At 43.5% G+C, this 20,972-nt stretch overlaps 1 protein-coding gene across 1 annotated transcript in view; it reads left to right on the forward strand.

Annotated features, from left to right (window-relative positions):
* Positions 1 to 7,811: 7,811 nt before the first annotated feature.
* The window catches only part of colgalt2b (collagen beta(1-O)galactosyltransferase 2b), a 26,080-nt gene continuing 12,919 nt past the window's right edge, over positions 7,812 to 20,972 (forward strand). The window contains exon 1 of the mRNA XM_030050100.1: positions 7,812 to 8,050. Coding sequence (XP_029905960.1) covers positions 7,815 to 8,050 — 236 coding nt within the window. The 5' untranslated portion in view covers positions 7,812 to 7,814. The remainder of the gene's footprint in view (positions 8,051 to 20,972) is intronic.

The following is a 20,972-nucleotide window of genomic DNA, read 5'->3' on the forward strand; positions in this document are numbered from 1 at the left end:
GCTGCCTCAGGCCATGGAGCCGAGGCTGGGCACAATCAAAAACCCTCAGACTTATGCCACCTGGTGGCACAATGTCATCCCTGCATTCTAGTGGGCAACATTTCCTTATTATTAAAACAGCATTTCAGCCCTAATTAAGCACATAATTTAACATTTTGTCCCAGTTTGACTGGTTCTTAATGAAAAGTTTAGTTCAGTTGGTATTCAGGTGTTAAACTTTGCTGTTGAGGTGAATTCCTAAGTATAGACAACTTGTTAACATTAAAACTATAATTTCCGTATAATAGCCTCGTGTGAGGCTTCAAGCCATTGTGCTTTTTTTATTTTCATTATTTCACTGAGGTGTGTCTGGAATATAAGTGTCTCCCAGATGACATCACTTGGACAAATTAAAACTCATCAACTCTGACTGTCAAACCAAAGGAAGTTATGCAAGACTGCTTACAGCCTCAGGGTGTGTGTGTTAATGTGAACAATCAGCTTTGCTTTTATGGCCCCTTTAACTCACAGTTTAAATCCAGTTAAACCAATTACAAGAGATACCTACCGAAAATATGTGACAATATATCAGACATGGAGGAAAAACTCATTATAGTGTCATACGGAAAGTTGCCATGATAATTTCTTGTAGATGTTAATAGGCTCTCCTTATATGGAGTAATGGCTGACAGGCAGCATTTTTTCCCCCACAAATGGATTTATGATGTTTTAGAATAAAGAGCCTGAGTGCTGAATCAATATCTGCTCCTCTTAAAGTTCTTGAAGGCCACATCTAATGCGCACCATGTGGGAATGGACGCAATAACCCATTGAGTTGGTGTCAATGGTTAAGCTGATTACCATGTTATGAAAGAACATCCAGAAGCAGAGCGGCGTCTTTAAAAGCTCTGCCACTCTCCAACATATACACACAAACTCCTTTGCCTTGCGCACGCACTCACTCACTAGGGCACACAAGGTTACAATCTGCAGCCACCCTGCACATCAGCAGAGTGAAAGGGTCCCCGTAGGCCAGTACTCGCAGCAAGGCTCTCCCACACAGGGAAATGTGTGTTGGAGAGAGACAGAGATGGAGGTGGGCGAGGTAGAACGAGAAATTAAGACAGGGAGTTGGAAAGCAAGAACGTGGGAGGGAGGGAGGGAAGGAGAGAGAGAGCGAGGGAGGGAGAGACGGATGTTGCCCGTTAACCTCAGACAGGAATATGGGCAAGACAATGTTCTTTCCACTGTGACGCAAGTACCAATAAAGAGCCCACTCCTCGCTGCTGCTGCCACGGCTGTGTGTTAATGTGTTAGTGTGTGTGAGTGAGTGAAGGAAAGGCCAAAGTGTGAAAGTCCTCATTTAGGTACAGCATATTCTTTGCTGTTTAGGGACTGTGCCCCCTTGTCGTTAGCCCCCCAGCCAGAAGAAGGGATTCAATAACACTGGCCACTGACTCCAGCTGTGTGTGTGTATGTTGGTCTGTATGCTGTGAGTGAAGGAAAAAACATCACACACGCCAAATTTGAGCATAAAAAATGCAAGAGTAGGAAGTGTTGTGTATGAATGTCCAGCAAGTGAGAAACAAACAGAACACATATGCTATTTTACAAATGTGGGAGCGTGTGTGTGTGTGTGTGTGTGTGTGTGTACACAGGCCTTGCCTACATATGAGTCAACTCAGAGAGGCGATGGATCCCTGCCGAGATGCCCAGCAGGGCAGTTTCTTTGTGTTTTAACTCCATCCAGCAGTTCCTAGCTGCTTCATACCCACCCCTACTTCAGCAGCACTAAACACATTCATTTAGCGAGGTGCCAGTGCCAGCCTCTCCTCCATCTCTCCCTCTGTTTCCACCTCATGAAAGCAAAGTATTTTCTAATCTTCCTCTAATCTCCTGTTTCTTCTAACCATACTTCTACTACAGTCAATTCTCTCTTATGTCAGTCCAGTAGCAGCCCCGCTGCTTCCCCCACTCTGTCTCTGTCCCTACCTCCCTCTCCACTCTATCAATTTGTATGTAAAGCCTCTCCATGCAGATTCATACAGTGGATTACCTTGGCAGAGATGCCACTCACATGAGAGAGAGGCCAAGGCTTCAGGAAGGTAGAATTAGAAGCATTTGCATTCATGCCACACACCCACAAGAAGTGACCTACTTAGGGCCCGGTATGCTAATTGTTTGGTGTAAACACATCAGATTTTTATCAGTGAATAATATTAGATGCATCTACTTAATGTCAGAAGCACATTATAATTGTTGTTGTAACACCCATAGCTATATTTAGAGTAGCATATATGGTTTGTTTCTCTCAGTATGGCAGGATGTATTGTGTGTTCAGTGAGACTGATAGACAGAGCCTGATTGCTTAATGGTTCTGCCCTCATATAGTATTTTACTGCAGTCTGCCAAATTCCCAGTCAGCTGAGCAAGCAGTGGTAGCCTGGAGCAAGGCAGGTGACTCGGCCTCAGTAGGGCTGAATACATCACACATCACACTGGTGGGGCTTCATAGTAGAGAGAGCCTTTTAGTGACAGACAGCGTACACGTGTCTGGGACACTTTCAACACTCCCCAGCCTCTGACCCCACCGAATGCCACTCTCACACCATCTGGACCTGAGATCCCCTAAGAGGAAAGCCTGTGTCTGTTTGTGTGTGTGTGTGTGTGTGTGTGTGAGAGAGAGAGAGAGGAGTGTCTTAAAGGATAAAACAAGAGCACCATCTGCTGGCTCTGGTTTTCCTGTGTCACTGATATACACACCCACACCCACCCCCACACACCCACACACGCACACACACACACACACACACAGTCGGAATGAGCTCTGCTGCTGCATCATTTGGCTCAGCAGCTTTATCTAGCACTGTCTATTAGAGCTCTGCATCACTTTGACAGATAGACAGGGAGGGAGGAGGTTCTAAACTACCTACTCTAACACACACATGCACGCGCGTGCACACACTTGTATAAATCAGCTCATTGGCATTACAACCACAGCGCAGACCTGTCCTCTCCTGAAATGGTTTGCCTCCACTGAGCTGTAGAGACAGAGCATCTCCACTGCCTGTGTGCTGCTGACTGCAACTACAGTTTAATCTGCAACCGCTCTGAAGGCTGATGTAGTAGCCTTGTATTATTATGCTTTTGTTAATGAAGCTTCCACCATGTATTATGTCAATATAAGTGGCGGTATGAGCCCATCTGCCATCTGTTGAGGAGGCACCTACTGTATATCCTTTATTTATGTAGCTTTTGTATTGCTCACACAGACAGACAATATGTGATGCCACCTTTCATTGCATGACGTATTCATCTATTTACTGAACCTAGCCATGTAGGACTTACCCTGCTATTCTAGGCTGTGCTCTGTCTACGGCCACAGTATAAAAAGTCAAATGCTTGGCAGTTCTTGGAACATACATTTATCCCAAACATAACAAGGAGGGGAAAAAAAAAAGATGTAGTCCTCGTCTAGTTGTCGTCCATAGTTCTTCGTTTGAGTAAGCTATAGAAAGATGAATGGCTGCGCATGCGACCACAATTACAAGGCAGATGTTTTGGTATGACAGAAAAGGGAGAGCACAAGCCATTTGAATATTGAAAATATATGGAGAACTGCCCTGGCCTGAGCCTGATACGAGGTCAGCAGGCAAAGTTGAAAGACCGTGTGGAACTTTATAGACGCAGCAGAGTCAATTTTATTCAGTGAAAAGAGATATAGGCAGAGCTTTCCCTTTCATTTCATTTTATAATCTGCGAAGCTGGGCTTAAATTTGGCCAGAGTTTGGTCCTGATGTAGGACAGGAAAAGCAATAGTTTGGACGTTGTGGGGTTGCTGGTTTATATCCTTGCACAAAGTTTTCTTAGGGGCTCTGCATTGCTGATGACCCCCCAAAACTCTGACCTTATTTTTAGCTAGCAATCTGCAGGACAAATGCACAAAATTACAACTTTTTGTGGTATTGGCCAGTAAAACACCATCCACAAAATCAGATGGGATTGGAAACTCCGTTGCCTGTGTTGGAAACTGAACGTCTCTCCATGTGAAAGTGAACCACAACATCCTCTAAGAAAGGAGCTTTCTCTGGACAGTCTGGGTTTGATTATCTCTCCTTACAGTGGAGCTACAGATGGGGAAAGATGTTTTCATCACCTGGCTTCACTGTCTTTGGGAAAGCACTAGAGGGAGCTAAGGGATTACCAGGGCAAATTGAAGTCAACGGTCTTTCCCTGTCTCTTTCGCCCTCTTTCATACCCGGGGACTGAGAACATCCAACAACAGAGGACATGGCAAAATACACTCATTACCTCAGCGAAAGACAGAAAACATTACCAGGTGGCAGAGATCCTAGCGAAAATAAACAGAGCTGAGACGGGGACAGGAGCTGGCTTTGCCTGTCTGTGTGTGTCTGTCTGTGCTGTAGCGGCACTATAATTAAAAAAGGTTACTTGAGGGTTATTGTAATCATATAGTAACCATCCTGGGCTACAATATAATATAATATTACATAGAATGTGGATAGCATTTGAAATGAGGTCTGTATTTGTGGGTTGAAGCCTACACATCAAAACAGAGGTTCTCCAGTGAGCCTTCGAGATTTCTTTGGAGTCTCTTGGGACGGCTGCCAGAGGATGCAGTGGTGCCATGCTGGTTGGACACATTTTTCTGTCGTTGTTTGTGTTTCGGTGCCATGCTGGCAAGGGACATGTTCTTCTGTCCGGAGCTGATTAGGTGTTTGTGTTTCGGTGCATGCCATGCTGGTTTAGTGTATGTTTTTTAGGAGCTGTCTGGCTGGATGTTTGAAACCTGATGTTAGAGGTGGTGACTTCATGGATCTTCGGCTGTGCAGCATCCAAGAGGCTGTCAAGAGCAAAGGCGTGGAAAAAGAAAGGAGGAAAGAGTCTACGGAAGAGAACACTTGGAGTAATCGGCAGGCATGTAGTTTGAGCTGGACTGAAGACAGGCACACCACAGCCACTTGCAGGCAGCAATTTAAAACATGTGCCTTACTTTATGTATTTTTCTCACAGTCTGATGCTCAGAGGCCTCATTCAATAAACTGTACCTTAGATTATTTTATCATAATTGCACAATCTGTCATTTTTCTATTCTGTCACCTTCTTTTTTTACACTGCTACAACAATTTTGAAGGATTACTGCATTACTGTACAAATACTTGACTACAACTTCACAGATTACTAATCCTTAGCTTAACTTTTCTACTCCTACCCAATAACAGACCTAATAGCCTACCGTAATGACACTTGTATGAATCTAATTATTTAAGACTACTGTTACTCATAAACCAACTACAGCAGATATCTATACCACAATACTTTATATCAGACACAAAGAAAATAGCCAACAACTAAAAAAAATGATCAAAACAAAGAACCAGCATATTGTGAGGTCCAGCTGCACATGTGGCAGAAATCTCTTTAATTTCTCTCTTTGCTGTCTCTTTACTTGTTTCTTGGTTCCCGTCTGTTGCTCTGCCTGTCTGTTTCCCTCCTCTGTCACTGTCTTGCTCTCTCCCTCTGTCTGAATCACTTTCATCTCTCTCTTTGCCCCCATCTCTCTTGTTTTCACTTCCTGTGGCCTTCCTTTGTACTCGGATTTTTTTTCCCTGAATAAGCTGGAGCTGTCCCCACTTTCTCTTTATATTCTCTCAGATCAGGAGGATCAGGTCAAAGCATCTGACTACACTGCATGACTAATAAGCTAACAAACTATTGCTGCTTAGGACTTGCCAGGTTACTGATTATCTTTGATTATAATTTAATTAAAAGATAAGCTACCTCTAGGTCTAGACCATTGGAAATAAGAGTTCAAGTTTATTTTGAGCTCCAAACCACTGTTTACAGTCTCTAAAGGGCTTCAGTGCCCACAGTTTATAGGAAACTAAACAGGATGACACTCCCTGACCAGTCCAAAACTGCCCGCAAAAAGCTGATAAAGAGAAAAAGGAGTAATCTTTAGCAGGGTCAAACTCCAATTGTATTCCCAAATATAAAAACAAAAAAGGCACGAAACAAATGCTCGATAAAACTAATGTCACCAACAGTTCAAATTTACAAGTTCCTATGAAATACCCTGTAAATGTCCAGTTCAGCGTTGTCATTAGCAGCCCATTCAAACAGCCATTCGGTACCTCACTTGGGTACCGAAAAGTTGCCCAGTAGCACCCGTTATGAGAAGTGAAGGTCTCCGAGGAACCAGAAGAGGGCACCTCTCAGGAAGGTGTCCTTCTGGCCGGGCAAGACAGCCGTTCTTTGTCTCCTGGGAGCCGCGAGAGAACATGCTTTCTTGACAACTTTTAACTTAGGATGAAGGTGTTTTCAACTGGTGCTCGTTTGTTTTTTACTGTTCCAGAGAATAAAATCAGACTGCGACCTTTCACACAAGGAAGGGTCGAAGGCAGGCAACTCTCCTCCTTCCTAACAGCCAACAGCCAGCAGATAAATATCAAACACGTTTGCCAGGAAACTACCCAGTTTTCATGACAGCTGTTTTCATCACCACAGTCAAAAGCAGCGGCTGGTTTTCAGGCATAAAAACCTTTACAATGTTTTCATGAAAGCAGAAAACATTCCATGACTCTTATCCACTCAGTTTCCTGCACACCTGACTTGCTGCTGCCACCCCCTGGCCTGCTAGGTGTAGCTGTTATGTCATCTAAAGGCTGAATTATGGTTCTGAGGACACTAGACGCAACGTGCACGCAGTTGCTCCGCAGATGGTGTGTGCCTATCATGCTTCTGCGTCCTGTCAGTCTAGTACGCTATGCAATTCCCTGCTAAAACGGTAGGGGGTACAGCGTTTTTTTTTTTTTTTTATAGACTTACATAGACCCTGTGACGTCAGTGGTCACTGGTCTATTTGTTTACCTACCGGCTTTGTTCTAGTCACAGCCAAAATTAAAATCGACGAGTCGAGATCCGATCACAACAAAAGTTCTTTTAAAAATGGCGCTGCTGTGGTACTACAGCAGGAAGTGAAGCTGGAGGTGCGAAATGCCGGAAATGATGTAGTTCGGCGGACCAGTCATAGCTCTTGTGGTCTGTGTTGGGTCTGCGTAGTTACAATTTTTGGGAGTTGTGCAGCGCGTCTCTGCGGCGGTCGCAGAGAGCCCGCAAGGGAAGCATTTACTATGCAAACCCTCAGTGTACTACGTGTACGTGAGAACATAAACTAGGCTTAATGCTGCTTTGCACTGGGTGTTGCATTCACTGAAACGCAGACATCGGAGTTTCGGTGTGACAAATGCACGACCAGCAAAAACATTTTGAAAACAAAGTCTTATTATAAGTGCCTAAAATTGGGGTGGCAGCTGGTGTGGAAAGGCCTTTTTGTAGGATGGCAGCTGCTAGCCCCTGCCACCCCTTAGATCCGCCACTGGACTAAGGCAAAATAAATAATTACTGCACAGCATTTTGAGAGTCTTTGATTATAAACAAACTTACCCAAGTGAACTATATTTTGATTGTGTTCTTTTCCTTGATGTGTTTTACCTTTTCATGTTTGTGTGTTGTAAGATATCTTCAGAGAGAGAGAGAGAGAGAGAGAGAGAGAGAGAGAGAGAGAGAGAGAGAGAGAGAGAGAGAGAGAGAGAGAGAAATACACACACACACGCTCACTGCTGCACGGCTCCACACACACCAGCACACAGCAGCAGGAGCGAAGGAGGGGTACAGGGTAGTAAACCCCTCCACCCTCTCCCCCTGTCTCTCTCCTACCTTCCTCTCTCCCCCTCCCACCGTGCTCTCTCACTCTCTCGCTGACTCTCCGGAGCTCGGGTCCAGGTCGGGAAAGCGGCGGTAATCTGGGTACGATGCCGGCGGTCTGGGCCGTGGGAGTCGCTCTGCTGTGGGCGCTGCTGGCCGCCCTGGTGCCCGGCGGCGTGTCGGACCTGGTGACTCTGATCCAGGAGCCGGTGAAGCCCGAGTCTGCCCTGCTGAAGCCAAAGGTTATGATCGCCATACTGGCTCGCAACGCGGCGCACAGCTTGCCACACTACCTGGGCTGCATCGAGAGGCTGGAGTACCCGAAGGAGCGCATAGCCATCTGGTGAGAGGATGCGGTGCGGGGTAAACCCACCTCAACTCAGGGATTACCCAGTTTCTTATTCCTGATTTAGAGTTTATCCACTTTTTAAGACACGCCATACAAATTGTCAATCTCATGCAGCTGATGCAAACTGTGTGATCACGGTGCTGGACTATAGAGTTAAAAGGAAAAACGCGCATTTCTTCTCTGAAATTTGCTCATATTGTTTGACTAATGATGATATCCGGCTTTATGTAGTAGTTTACTCATCTAGTTTACTGCAATCAAACTTTTCCACAGCTTACAGTTACTTTTATTGCTTTTATAAGACCTTACCTTGCACTGGACGCCGGCCGTGTGCTTTAGTGGGTGAGCAGCGTGTGTCCGTGTTAATTACGCCTTAATAAGCGACTGTCAGTGTCAGCGTTCAGACCTGTTGCTGCGTTTTACTACGCACTCACCTCACGTGTCTGCCGGGATGTTAATTGCACGCTGTGGGGAAGATGAAAGGGTCCTTGTGGGCTACATGCTAATCAAGGGCCCCTCTTTCTGATTCAGCACAAACCTGCGGAAACGGGCCTTTAAAACAGCAGGGCAGGCAGGTATATGAGGGGCTGGCTGGCGTGGCGGTGGAGCCCATAACCTCCAGAAACGATCCTATAGCCCGTGGTGCGCCGTGTGTTGTGTCTTTGGTGTTGTATGAGCAGATTAAGATGCTGTAATCAAAGGGAGCCTGCAGGTGAGGGGATGAAAGGAGACATTGAGCTGGTCTGACAGCGGGACAGGGGGGCGGGTGAGCTCTGGGAAGTCATGTGTGAACTGTGTGTGTGTGTGTGTGTGTGTGTGTGTGTGTGTGTGTGTGTGTGTGTGTGTGGCAGGATGGGTAAAGAAAATCAAATGGATAAAAGATTTCAGATTTTGGTCAGGGTGGCTATTGGGTGTAGATTAAGGAGCATGAAGACATTGAGAGAATATGAGATGATGGTTTTATTTGCAGTTACAATCACACACACACACACACACACACACACACACAGTCTGGTGGGGTGTTTGTTTCCCCTCAGCCTCCCACTGAGGCGGCTGCACAATGCATGTCATTCTTTTGTTTTGTTTCCCACCCTTCCTCTGATGCATTTTTTTTTCACTTTTGTTTGTGTAGGGACTGTTTCTAATTTAAAGACCCTCACCAGGACACACACACAATCTCCCTCTCTCTTTAGAAACTCAATACAGTGCGGAGGCCCTTCTCTCTGGTGCCAAATGACTGAGCTAACATGCCTGTGTGAGAGGTTTAACTAACAAAGGAAGGGGCCCGTCAGTCACGGGAGGCATCTCTGCACCCAGTGGCACTGCTGTGGAGAGATGGGACAGGGAGGACAGAGTTTAAAAAATAAATCAATCCCACAGTATGTCTTAGTCAAGAGGCTTCCAAGGTTGGGTTTTGGTCCTGCCTGTCTTAGACTTTCTAACTCACTCAGCCTCTGTTTTAACAGGTGAAATGCACCACAAGATAATAAGGTCACATAAACACTTGACCAAGTTATCAGCCTGTAACACTGTGTAACCATGACTCTTTTAATCACACAGTTAGTTTTTTAAAGTTTCATCAGCCATTTATTTCTCTCCACACAGGCCTTTTCCCTCATCAGCTACTAAGTATCATAAAGTATGCACACACACTTCTAAATCTGTTTGACCATGTTACCATGGGAAGGGATTACGCAGTGTGTTTTAAATCCAAGAAGGTTATTAGCAAACACGATGCTGACATGAGACATCGGCTGTATTATTTAGCATGGGGAGATTTAACATTCTGTGTGTAGTATGAGAGTGGTAAACGATTAATCAAAATCCAAATTGCATGATGGCCAAGTGCAAAATTCCATTATAAATGAAGTTCTCTGGTGCTACAGTGATTTCTTGGCCCACAACTCATTTTCTCCAAATGTAAGAACTCATGTTTGTATGGTAGTGATTCTATCAAAAAGCACATCATCATCTTTTTAATAGTTTTTTTTTCAGTGAAAATGCTGAAAATTATGCAAATAATAGCATTCCCACTAAAACTGTGAATCATATTGTAATCGTAATATCTGTTAAAATAATTGCAGCATGATTTTTAGCATATTTTAGCCTTAGAGTGGGTCTAACCTCCATTAAATAATCAGATGAAAATGTGACAAGTGAACAGTGAGTGTCTTTTCCTCCCTCATGCACGTAAAAGACAGACTAGATAAATACATGTCTTTTTCAGACACTATGGAAATGATGTCATTTAGAGGGTATGTGCAGTTACTTTGCCTCTGTCATGGTAATAATTTGGTATCAAAAGGGTATTCATTGGAAATAGGCTAAAAATTTGTAATAATAATAATAAAAAAACACTTTAATAGCATTAAAATGACTTTTCTACACAGAAGCAGATTTATTGGTTATTGTGGTTTCATTGCTTTTAAGTGTACCACACTTTTTTTCTGCTTTTTAGAAAGTAATTACAAGTTTTACTCGACTCAACTCATGTCGCTCGACGTCTCCTCTCTGCTTCTCCACCCAAAGCGTCTCTGTATGTTACAGTCATCATTGTTAACTGCTCAAACATGTGAAGCTAACCACCTAATAAATGCCACATTGCAATTCCACTCTCATGAGGAGCACGCATTCACGGCACTGTATACTTACACCAGAATGCCTTAAAAAAACACTAATTATTGATCTTAATGAGGGCAGCCAGGATGAGTAAGTGAGGTAGTAAGGCAGGGAAAGTACTCAGACAAATGTAGAAACTCATAATTTTTATAGGGTCTGTCTTTGTTGCTGGAGCTGTGTGTGTGGACACGATGTTCCACACAATGATTCCTCCCATAAGCTCCAGTGCTGCGCTGAACAGAGTTTTTTTTTCTCCCTTCATCTGCCTGCTTATAAAACATGCAGCTCAGTGGACAGAGAGAGCAAGGAGTTGCAGAAAGAGAAACAATGAAGATTATCATGTGAAAAAGGAGACTGAGATGTGGGTGTGCATCCTTCTGTTTAGTCCAGCAGCACCCTTGCTCACCTCTCACCTCCAGCTTGCCTTGCTTCCAATATGAAAGGACATATTGCTTATCTGTATGATGTGCATATGCTTCTACATATGTATGTGTATGTGTATATGAATATTTACGGTATGCATGTGTATAAGACACAAGCAAGACAGAGAGTGAGGATGTAAAAGTGATTACAATACAGAGAAAGAGACATAAAAGAGCTAAACAGAAAAATGAGCTATCAGGACAGATAACAGGATTCCTCCTTTGGGTTTAAGTTAATGCGGACCATCCTGTCAAGAAGCTCTGCACGCCATGTGATGGAGCAAAGATGGTGTGTTACACGCATAGAGAAGTGATTACACACCACCTGATTTTGCCATCAAAAAAAAAAAAAAAAAAATCCCATTTGTCCCGAACATTTCACTGTGAATACAGTTACTGAGTACAAGGTTTTGTGGCGGTTCTTCCCTTGTGGTAGAGAAGTTCCTCTCTACATTGACATTTACATAGTGTGACGTGACATTATGACAAGAATAAGATGGATGAAGAATTTTGAAGAAAAGATGTCTTTTGTCTTAATTTGAACTAGCATACTTGCAGATTGGTTGTGGCATGTTGCTATTTTATACCATTAAAAAATCTGGTTTATTCCTCCAAACATAATTATATAGCAACCTATCAAGAGTTGAGCACATGGAGCTGTCTCTATTGATGTAAAGCATCTACGTTTATGTTAACAGAAGTTTAAGTTGTTAATAGTGACCTATTTTGATTCATTCTTTTTATTCCCTCTTTAAGAAACTACAAGGATTTTTTTTATGTGATTATGAAACATTCTCAATTTAATAGCCTACTGATGCCTCTATATGACCTGTATAAACCAAGGAGAACATAAGTGAACACTGGCTATTTCTATATAGTTATTCTGAATGCCTGTGACCCGGTCAGTGTCACCACGGCATCCAATGAAACAATTTATGGCATACAGACCACCGTGTTAATTGTTAAGCCCCACTTCACAGATGGGTTGGCTCCTCTGCATCCAGAGGACTCAGCACCTGAGGTTACGTATAAGCAACAATAACGCTATTGGTCAGTGACTCACATAACCTCATGTCCAAACTTCTTAGCTATCTCTTTGAAATGCGCTGACTGTTGCCTTGACTGTTTTCAGATTTCAGTCTTGGTGCATTTTGAATGAGAAGCCCTGCCAGGCAACAAAATCAAGCATGTCTGATAAAATCTGTTGTGCTCTAACTGGTCTGGAGATGTTGGGATGGGGAGAGGGGGGGGGGGGGGGGGTTCAAAACCCCAACCCCCCTGTTTTTCCTAAAAGATAATCTGTGCTGATTGCCCTGTTTCAGTAAACCCTGCATCTCTGCATTGACTCACCCTGACATTTGGGATGACACTTTTGGCCTATAATAAAAATTAATTGGCCCTATTTAGCTGTGTAAATGATCTGGATTTGAAATGAAAACTGCTGTCCAGTAAGCTGTTATTCACAGAACTGAGGTCACAACAGCCACTTTTTAAATTTAGTCGTGGTCCAGTCATATTCTAGGTTCTGCCCTCATCTTGTTTGGTGTAACCTGGCCTTTAGAAGCTCTCAGTTGCCTGGGAGGCAAATGGGCAGAGGTCTGACAGAGGATTGGAAGAGGTGAGAAAGACTCACACTGCTGTTAAAGAATGAAAGAATGCAGGGAATTGGAGAAAGAGGGGGATGGCAGGGCAGAGAGAAACGGTCAACATTGTTGGAAAATTACCCAGGGGGCATTGAACAGGTTAGCAAATCCACATTCCAGTAGTGCCTCAGCTGAGTCAACTCTCCTCTTTCCCTTCACTGTGTCCCTCCCTCTCCATCCCTTCTCATCCTGTACAAGACAATCCATGTGCAATACTTGGCGGTATGGCTTTGCTGTCTTGCAAATAACACGGAAGTCTGGGTTCTCAGCAGAATTACTGAGCCCTGCAGTAGGTCCCATCAGGTTATGAGTCAGGGATACCTGAGAGGAAATTTGTGCTCATAGAAGCCACAGGAGGCAAATCTCATATGGAGCTGAGAGGAATGTGGGACAAATGTTATCACAGGCAGAGGATGATACGTGAGATTTACAGCTCTCGTGTGTAAAAGCCTCATTGGAACTTATCAGAGCATGCCGTCAAACCGTTTTTACAGCATTGGCTCCGGAGACCAAGGAGAGTGTCAATCTCTCTTTCTATTGCCCCTCTGTCATTTTTTGGTTTTGACGCAAGGCATTACAAAGATCACCAGACCGGGTGTGATGAACAGAAGGTTCAGGGTAATCTCTGACGCAGAATTTATCCTGCTCCAGTTGACTGTTGTGTTTTGCAAACTGCCTACAAGACTTATTGTTCTTTGCATAGAATTTCAAAGGAAATGATAGGGGGGTGTCATAGGTAGAATATGTTTGTGCTCATACCTGAGGCACAAATTCAGACAAAACTGTCCAAAGTTCAAGCCAGGCTGTCATTAGTTGGTGCTTGTTGCCGGCTGCCTGCTGCTTATTGCCTGCTGGCTGTGTTGTTATGGTGAAGCGCTTTCCCAGGTGTTGGGCTGGGGGTCATGATGATTTGTAGTCTTGTCAGAGAGAGACTGAACCATGAAGTGAATGTCGGCGCTCTGACATCATCCGCCTACCCCGGAGAGCCGTCATGATTTTATAATGTTGTGGTGTTTATTTTTCAGTCCTCTTCTGTCATCTATCCACTCATTCCATATTCAGGTTTGTTATTAGATTACATTACATTCCATGACAATACATGCATGGTTTTTATTGATGCAGTTTATGTCGTTACCTTTTATTGACCTTACCGTGAGGAATATTATAATATTCCCGCACAGCCACTGGAAAATGCCATAGCTATCACTTTCCAGGGGCATAAAACCCAGCGCGCCTGAAGGCCTCAGCAATGATACAATTCTATCAACATGAAAAAATGCTCCACAGTTGCCAACTATATACTAAAAGGCCTCAATGAGCGATATACCGTCTATAGTTCCTGACAGAAGTTGGATGAAGTTTCATTTAATTCCACCTTGAATCTATATCATGCATGTTAGGAGGAGACTGAGGCAAGATTATTAGGCACCCGTGCTATATATCTAATTCCCCTCAAGTGTTTGATGGAAACGGTGGTATATCCATATGGTATGACATACATTTTGTGACAAGTTTTTTGAGACGTGCGCCAAGTCATGCTGCAACAAATGAAGCGTGATCAATTGGACTTGAATGCTCAGTAAAAGTCATTCTGACTCTATGGCCTCTGCTGACTACAGTGTTAGTTTCTGATAGATGTCTGTGAAGCCGGTGCTTTTAAAGGCTATTCTTTATCAGCTATTCCTTAGCTATGCTCCATCTGACAAACAGGATAGAATAGAACAGAATAGAAAAGGCTCAAGGGTTATGAATCTTGTCATGTTGGAGAGCATAGTAAGTCCTCAGGTTGCTCTGTGTGCAGGTGTGTTACTCCAGGCTCTTTTCCACTGCAGGATCACATCAAATTAGAAAAAAAAAAAAAAAAAAAAAACTTGGATTTTGGTTCACATTATGAAGGTTGTGTTTCTGGTTCTGTCATGCAAAGAGTTTGATCTTTAAGAAGGGCAGTTTATCCAACTGTAAGGAATAAATTTTGAAGATGGGATAGGCTTTGTGTGTAATCCGGTGCTGTCGGCATGGGCTTTTGCTAATGATTAGTAGCATGTGCTTTTGATATGTGTCAATATGTGTTAGATCACAGTGTTGGCGCTCTGTATTTAAATGACTGTATTTGATCAACTTCAGTGCTTAATAACTGACTCTGAGGCTTTACAGTGCATATAAGAGTGTGTAAGTATGTGCATGCATGTGTGTATTTGTGGATGCTTGTGAGTGTGGGTGTCTGTTTCCATGAATTCATATGCGTGCATGTGCACGAGTATGCGTGTTAAATGCATGTACACACTTAATGGTTGTGTGTTTTTGTTCTGCTCTTCTGGCTGGGTCCCAGCATCTTCCCCTGTTTTCCATTTACTTCCCAATTATCCCATAACCCCAAAGGCGGAGCGTCCCCGTGTTGAGTAACAGGCCACAATCATCTTCAACCTCACAATCAGTATCACCTGAAGACTGGCTTTCCTCTGTCACATCCAATCCTCCTGAAACTGTGAAGGTCCTTAAACATGGGTTCACAGGTGTGATATCAACTCCAGGAACACAGGGTGATATATGCCAGAAAAGCACTGCATAACAACACAGAGCCAGTGGGGCACTGGAAGTTGAATGAAGCCATTGTAGATGAAACTTAATCTGCACTGTAATAAGGGCATAAAGCCTACTGGGACAGTTACCCAACATCCTCACCCCTTTGGAACAGTTTAAGAAACAATTGCCATGAACTCCAGATGTTGCCACAGACACATTTTTGAGTGTGCTGCTCAAGCAGCCCGTGGATATGCACAGAAATGTGTTCTTGTTAGAATTTACTATGTCTCCTCGTGTCAGTTTTCCAAACACAGTGGCTTAAGAGCTCAATAATTTCCAGCCCTTAGTTCAATCTCAACCAGCAATCTTTCTGCAAACTTGGGATGGTTGGAGGAGATGCAGCTGATAACAAACACTACCTGCCAACAGTCCAGTCCCACTCTGTGTATCCTGCTGCTTGAAGGGATGCATGGGAAAGTTATTGCATGTTTCTTCAATAAAGGCTGATAAACAAAAAGAATTGTCTTTCCAGCCCTGCGGTCCTCAAAGTCTCTCTCTCTCTCTCTCTGTCTCTCTCTCTCTCTCTCTGTCTCTCTCTCTCTCTCTCTCTGTCCCCCCTGTGGTGGAATTGATTGTTCCTGATCTTGGCTCTGGACTGTGAATTCTTTTCGCCGAGATGCCCCATGTGTTGCAGCATACTTGAGGGCCAGAGGCCAGCTGTATTGTCAGAGCTTGGCAGCACAACAGTGACGGAGCCAGCTAACACTGAAACACGCTGGCATCTTGATATGAGCACTCATCTGGAAAAGGGGATGGTCTGCATATGGAATGAGTTTTAAGGGAGGCAAAGGCAGATTTACTTTAAACGCGAGAGAAAAGGAGCGGCGAGGGAGAGACAGGTCCAGCTGTTTGTCAGTCATTTAGTGCGTTTACATGATGTTTTTGTGCACAGAGGAGTATTCAGCAGAAAACCTGCCGCTCATATTCTCACAGAGGAAATATAATTTTAGCACCATTCATCCATTTCTCCATCTGTCTGTGTGTGTCATCATTTTCACGACTGAGACAGACCGTACCTCTGTCCATGTTCTCCCAGACTAAGTCTCCCTCACTCCTTCCATCTGGTTCTTCTGCATTTCATCCCTTTTTTTCATTCTTTCTCTGTTCATTTCCCTTTCACTTTGTTGTCTTTCATAACCAGGTTGGCAAGGATTAAGTTTTAAATGACATATTGCCACCAGATTAATACTAGATTTGCACAACTGAACATATATTGAATGCAGGCATGGGTGACAAAGAAAGAAATATCTCTAATATCTATCTATTGCCAAGTTGGGCCAATATTTCTTCAACATAAAATTAATGAATGATATGGTGGACAGATGTGTGGGTATGTGTGTGACATGTTTGACAGCTCAGTAAGTAATTATTTCACATAAGTTAGTATTATGCAAACTGTGTGAGGTGTTATATTATTAAGACATAACACATATTGAATTGATGCTGTACAGACCTGCTGGGTTTACTTTGGTGAATACTGAATACTACACCTGAGTGCGAGCCTGCTGACCTTGGCTTACTCGGTTTTTGTTGACCGTGAGAGTCATGAGGAATTTCAGTCAGGAGGTCCCGTCTCACCAACCCCTCCTCCTTCTCTCCTTCCTCCTCTGCGTGATTCTTATTCCCTCCATCCCTCTGCCCCTATGCCCCCTCCTCTCTCTCTCTCCTCTGCCCTGCAAGGCCATCGGGAGGCCTGCAGCCACGTCAGCCTCCACTGAAGGGACTTTGCTGTAGAGTCAATACACCGGTACACACACACACACACACACACACACACACACACTCATATCGTGGCACAGCTATTATGTAGTAAAGGCTCCTTTCTGAAAGAGGCATTCTTGCTTTTCAATTACATGCTGCACCCAGTCATTATTGGCAGTGATATTAGATAGTTTATTGAATCAACAGGCAGCTGACACTGGCCTGCTTGGGGCCGTACAGACCTGTGTTTATGTAAAGGGCCAGTCCCAGAGACAAGCCTCTGTGTTTAGGGCCAGATGTCAGCCCTCAGCTGATTTCGTTCACAACACGCTCCCTGTTATCCCGCATACTCCTCTGGAATGGATAATCAGGTGGGAAGGGAGAGGCAGGGAGAGTCCTGTGGATGGATGATCAAGAGTAGGTAATAGAGATCCAGATGTAGCAATCATAGTCTCACATTTTACTATATGCACGCTGCACTCCTGCTCGAAACACTTAATTTACACTGGCCAGTGTGGAAAATATTCAACTTAATATTAACTTTGTACCAACTTAACCCTGTAATTATCTGAAATGGACTGTTGAGTGTTAATATTCAATTTAGTATACTTTGTGTCAACTGTGTTTCAACTTAGTATCAATCTAACCCTGGTATTTTAACTTAATCAATTTATCCTTAACCTAATACGAAGCTGATACCCTGTTAAAAGTCAACTGATTGAGTATTAAATTGAGTATTTGTACTGGACAGGTTGATATGACGTGAAGCGTCTACATCGATTTTAACTGTGAAATGCAGCTGATACAAAGTTGATGCTCAGTTGAATATTAACGTTGGACCGTACAAAAAAGCATGGAAGTCAGAAAAGCCAAAATTTCATTTTGTTTCAGGTACTAGAGGGCAACAAGGAATGCTCTGGTAGTTTATCTGCAAGCTATAGGTTTTGTCCTGTAATATACAATTTGATCTAGGGGGATAGATGAGAGATAGTGAAGTTCTGCGATGCTGACAGGAAGGATTTATGATGAGAGAGGGATGGATGGACATAAGCGGGTAAAGGAATAGAGGGGCCAGTGGATGAAGAGGAGGGAAGGATGGAGAGACAGAGGGATGGATGGCAAGCTATGGAGTGATGGAGAGAGGGAGAGTTGTGATGTGAAGGTGAGGTCTGGGGAGCCATGTGCTGTCCAGATGCAGATCATAAAGAAAGAGAAGGAAGAAGGGAAGCTAACTCCAACCCTTCAGGCAGCAGAATAACGAGACTGAAACTTACTGTAAACTTCAAAAGGGGAGTGAGAGGACACGGTGCGAGATGGGAGAGAAAGGCAGACATGGAGGGATGGAGGGCTAACAGAGCATAAAGCAGAAGGTATCTTCCCAAGACTGCAGATTATGGCAGGTACTTACCTCTCTACCATGTGCAGAGCCAATACTCACATTGTATTTGCATTTACACTCACGCCCACACAAGTCAGTGTGCCGTGTAAGGATGAGTGCAGGGATGAGCTTTTGCCTATAGCTTTCTAGCCTTTTTGCTCTTGTGCACTGAGATATCAGCCAAGCACAGCTGGAACATTTGAAAGGAATTACAATTGCTCTTTGGCCTGGCACTGAGCTTGCGGTGGAGTTAAGCTATATTGCCACGGTGCCAGTGGCTGGTTCTGCCTATAAGTAGAGGAAATTGAAGAAAGCGAGCAGATTGATGCTTCCTGAAGAACGATGAACGTGTATGGAATGAAATCAGATGGAGTGGAGAACATGTGACGAGGTAGTTCCCCCCAAAGACAAAGTTGAATTCACTCCAGGCCATTTTCTTGTCTGTGCTTCGCCCGAGCTGGCAAATGTTGGAGCCTCATGTATAACGACCTCATGTAGCCTTTATGTATACATGACTCAGCCGCACATATCCTGATTTCATAAGGCACCTTAAGATCTAACCTCAGTAATGGAAAGTCACACAGTGTACCCAGAGTCCTGAGTGGTGCTTTAGGACTCAGCAGGGCTGAATATGCATGAATACGCTGTGTACCAGAGGGCTGGGCTTGTGGGAAACAGGGACCAGTCAACAAAATGCTTTAATATCATGCTGGGTAGATGCATTTATGCTTTTATCACCCTGCACAGGACGTAGCATACGTTTCACTGCAAATCATCCTCCATCTTAACAAGTCATTAAGGTGCACATTCAGTGTCTGTCTTGTTTTTCATAAAATGCTTTTAAAAAATGCTGCCGCTAGGATGAGATAATCCCACTTGTTTTCGATGTAGTTTAACTTTTCACTATAGATGCTGTGCAGTTCGCCTGTTTTTGGATCCTATTGTGGGCCATGTTCGCACCAGTTGCACGTGAAAAAATCCTGATGTGCATTTGTGTTTTTTCAGCAAACACAACACTGTGTCTGTGTGTGTGTGTGTGTGTGCGAGAGAGAGAGAGACAGATAGAGACCAGCAGAAGTTCCATTTTACTATTTTTATTCATACTCTTTTTGAATCGGGTATGGAAAAAAAAAAAAAAACAAGAAACAGCTGAACTTCTAGTTTTATCTGGTTCCTGCGTGGGCCTGCTGTCAGGTCAGCACCGTCTGCGCAGTGAATCGCAACCCAGCAGATGGAAAAAGAAGAAGAAATGTTGCTGTGACACATATCGCCGCCTGCGCCTGGGTCTTTGATGCGAATGTTGAGCCTGCAGCCCTGAGTACATTTGTGTTGACTCAGGCTCCATCCATCAGTTTTAATGCAGCATCACTGCCTCACTGCTAACAGTCTCCTCCATCTAAAGTCACAGACGGATTATGAGCCAGCATCTGAAACTGTATTCCCCCAACTGGAACAGAATATAGCCGCAAAAATGTAGCCTATCTTGGCCATAATTTCTGACATAATTAGGGTAATATCTATGCACAGTTGCCTGGGTTGTGACTTTGGTGAGCACATTAGTACAACATTGCTGCTGCTGGTTGATTGGTTGCCGCTGGTTACTAATTTGAGATATCACATTTCGTTGTGACCACCATGACTTTGCTGTTGGCGCATCACATCACTATATTTGTAACAGAGTCACACTCAGATTTTCATACTTCCTCATATGTCATGCTTTTTATTCTCACACGTTTTGAACAGAGACAAAATGTTTTCGACCATCGGCCTTCGACAGTGTTATTACTACAAAGGAGTATTCAACCCATGCAGAGTTCATAAAGGTGTATAAGTGGATTGAATCATGGCAGAATACAGTCTGCTAGTAGCTCAGCCCACGAGTATCAAGAAAAATGATTCAAGAAAAATTCAGTAAACAAGTTGATCAGCATTGGAAACAAGCAGGATTATCTCATCCCACTGGCAGATTTTTTTTCACTTGTTTGAAGGTAAACAAGATTTTAACACTGAATGTGAGACTAAATGACTTGTTATGATATTCTTGTGGTGTTCCAAAAGGGAATATTTCTCTTTAACCAAAAAAATCTGCAAATGCATCAGAGGAATGCATCAGTTTCCACATTTCTGCTGTTACCATTTTAAACAAAAATACAGACATCACATGGACTCTATACATGTTGAAGTATTTTTTTTTCCTCTTTAGATAACCTACAGTTTTTATTGTCTGGTTTCTTGGACACAAAAAGTTGATCTCTTGCCCAAAAAGATCCAGTAAACCAAAATCCAAAAAGCCTCCACGATGCTACGAGGTAAATTTATGCTCCATAAGGATTTGCGGGCAGATGTGAAAGCATCATTAGCATTTTAGTGTGATATTTGCACGGCAACAAACAACAAACCCAACCTGCTCATCTGTCAGCTTGGCGTGGTTTTAATGAGCTCTGTGAGGAATTCACCAAATGAGCCTTTGATTCTTTATAGATGAGCAGGTTTGGAACGATTCTTGCCAGTTATGTTGAGCAATGAAACGAAGAAAGTGACATAAACACAAATCCCATTTTCTCTGCACT

The sequence above is a fragment of the Myripristis murdjan genome, chromosome 4 (genome assembly GCF_902150065.1).
Source record: "Myripristis murdjan chromosome 4, fMyrMur1.1, whole genome shotgun sequence".
NCBI lineage: Eukaryota > Metazoa > Chordata > Actinopteri > Holocentriformes > Holocentridae > Myripristis > Myripristis murdjan.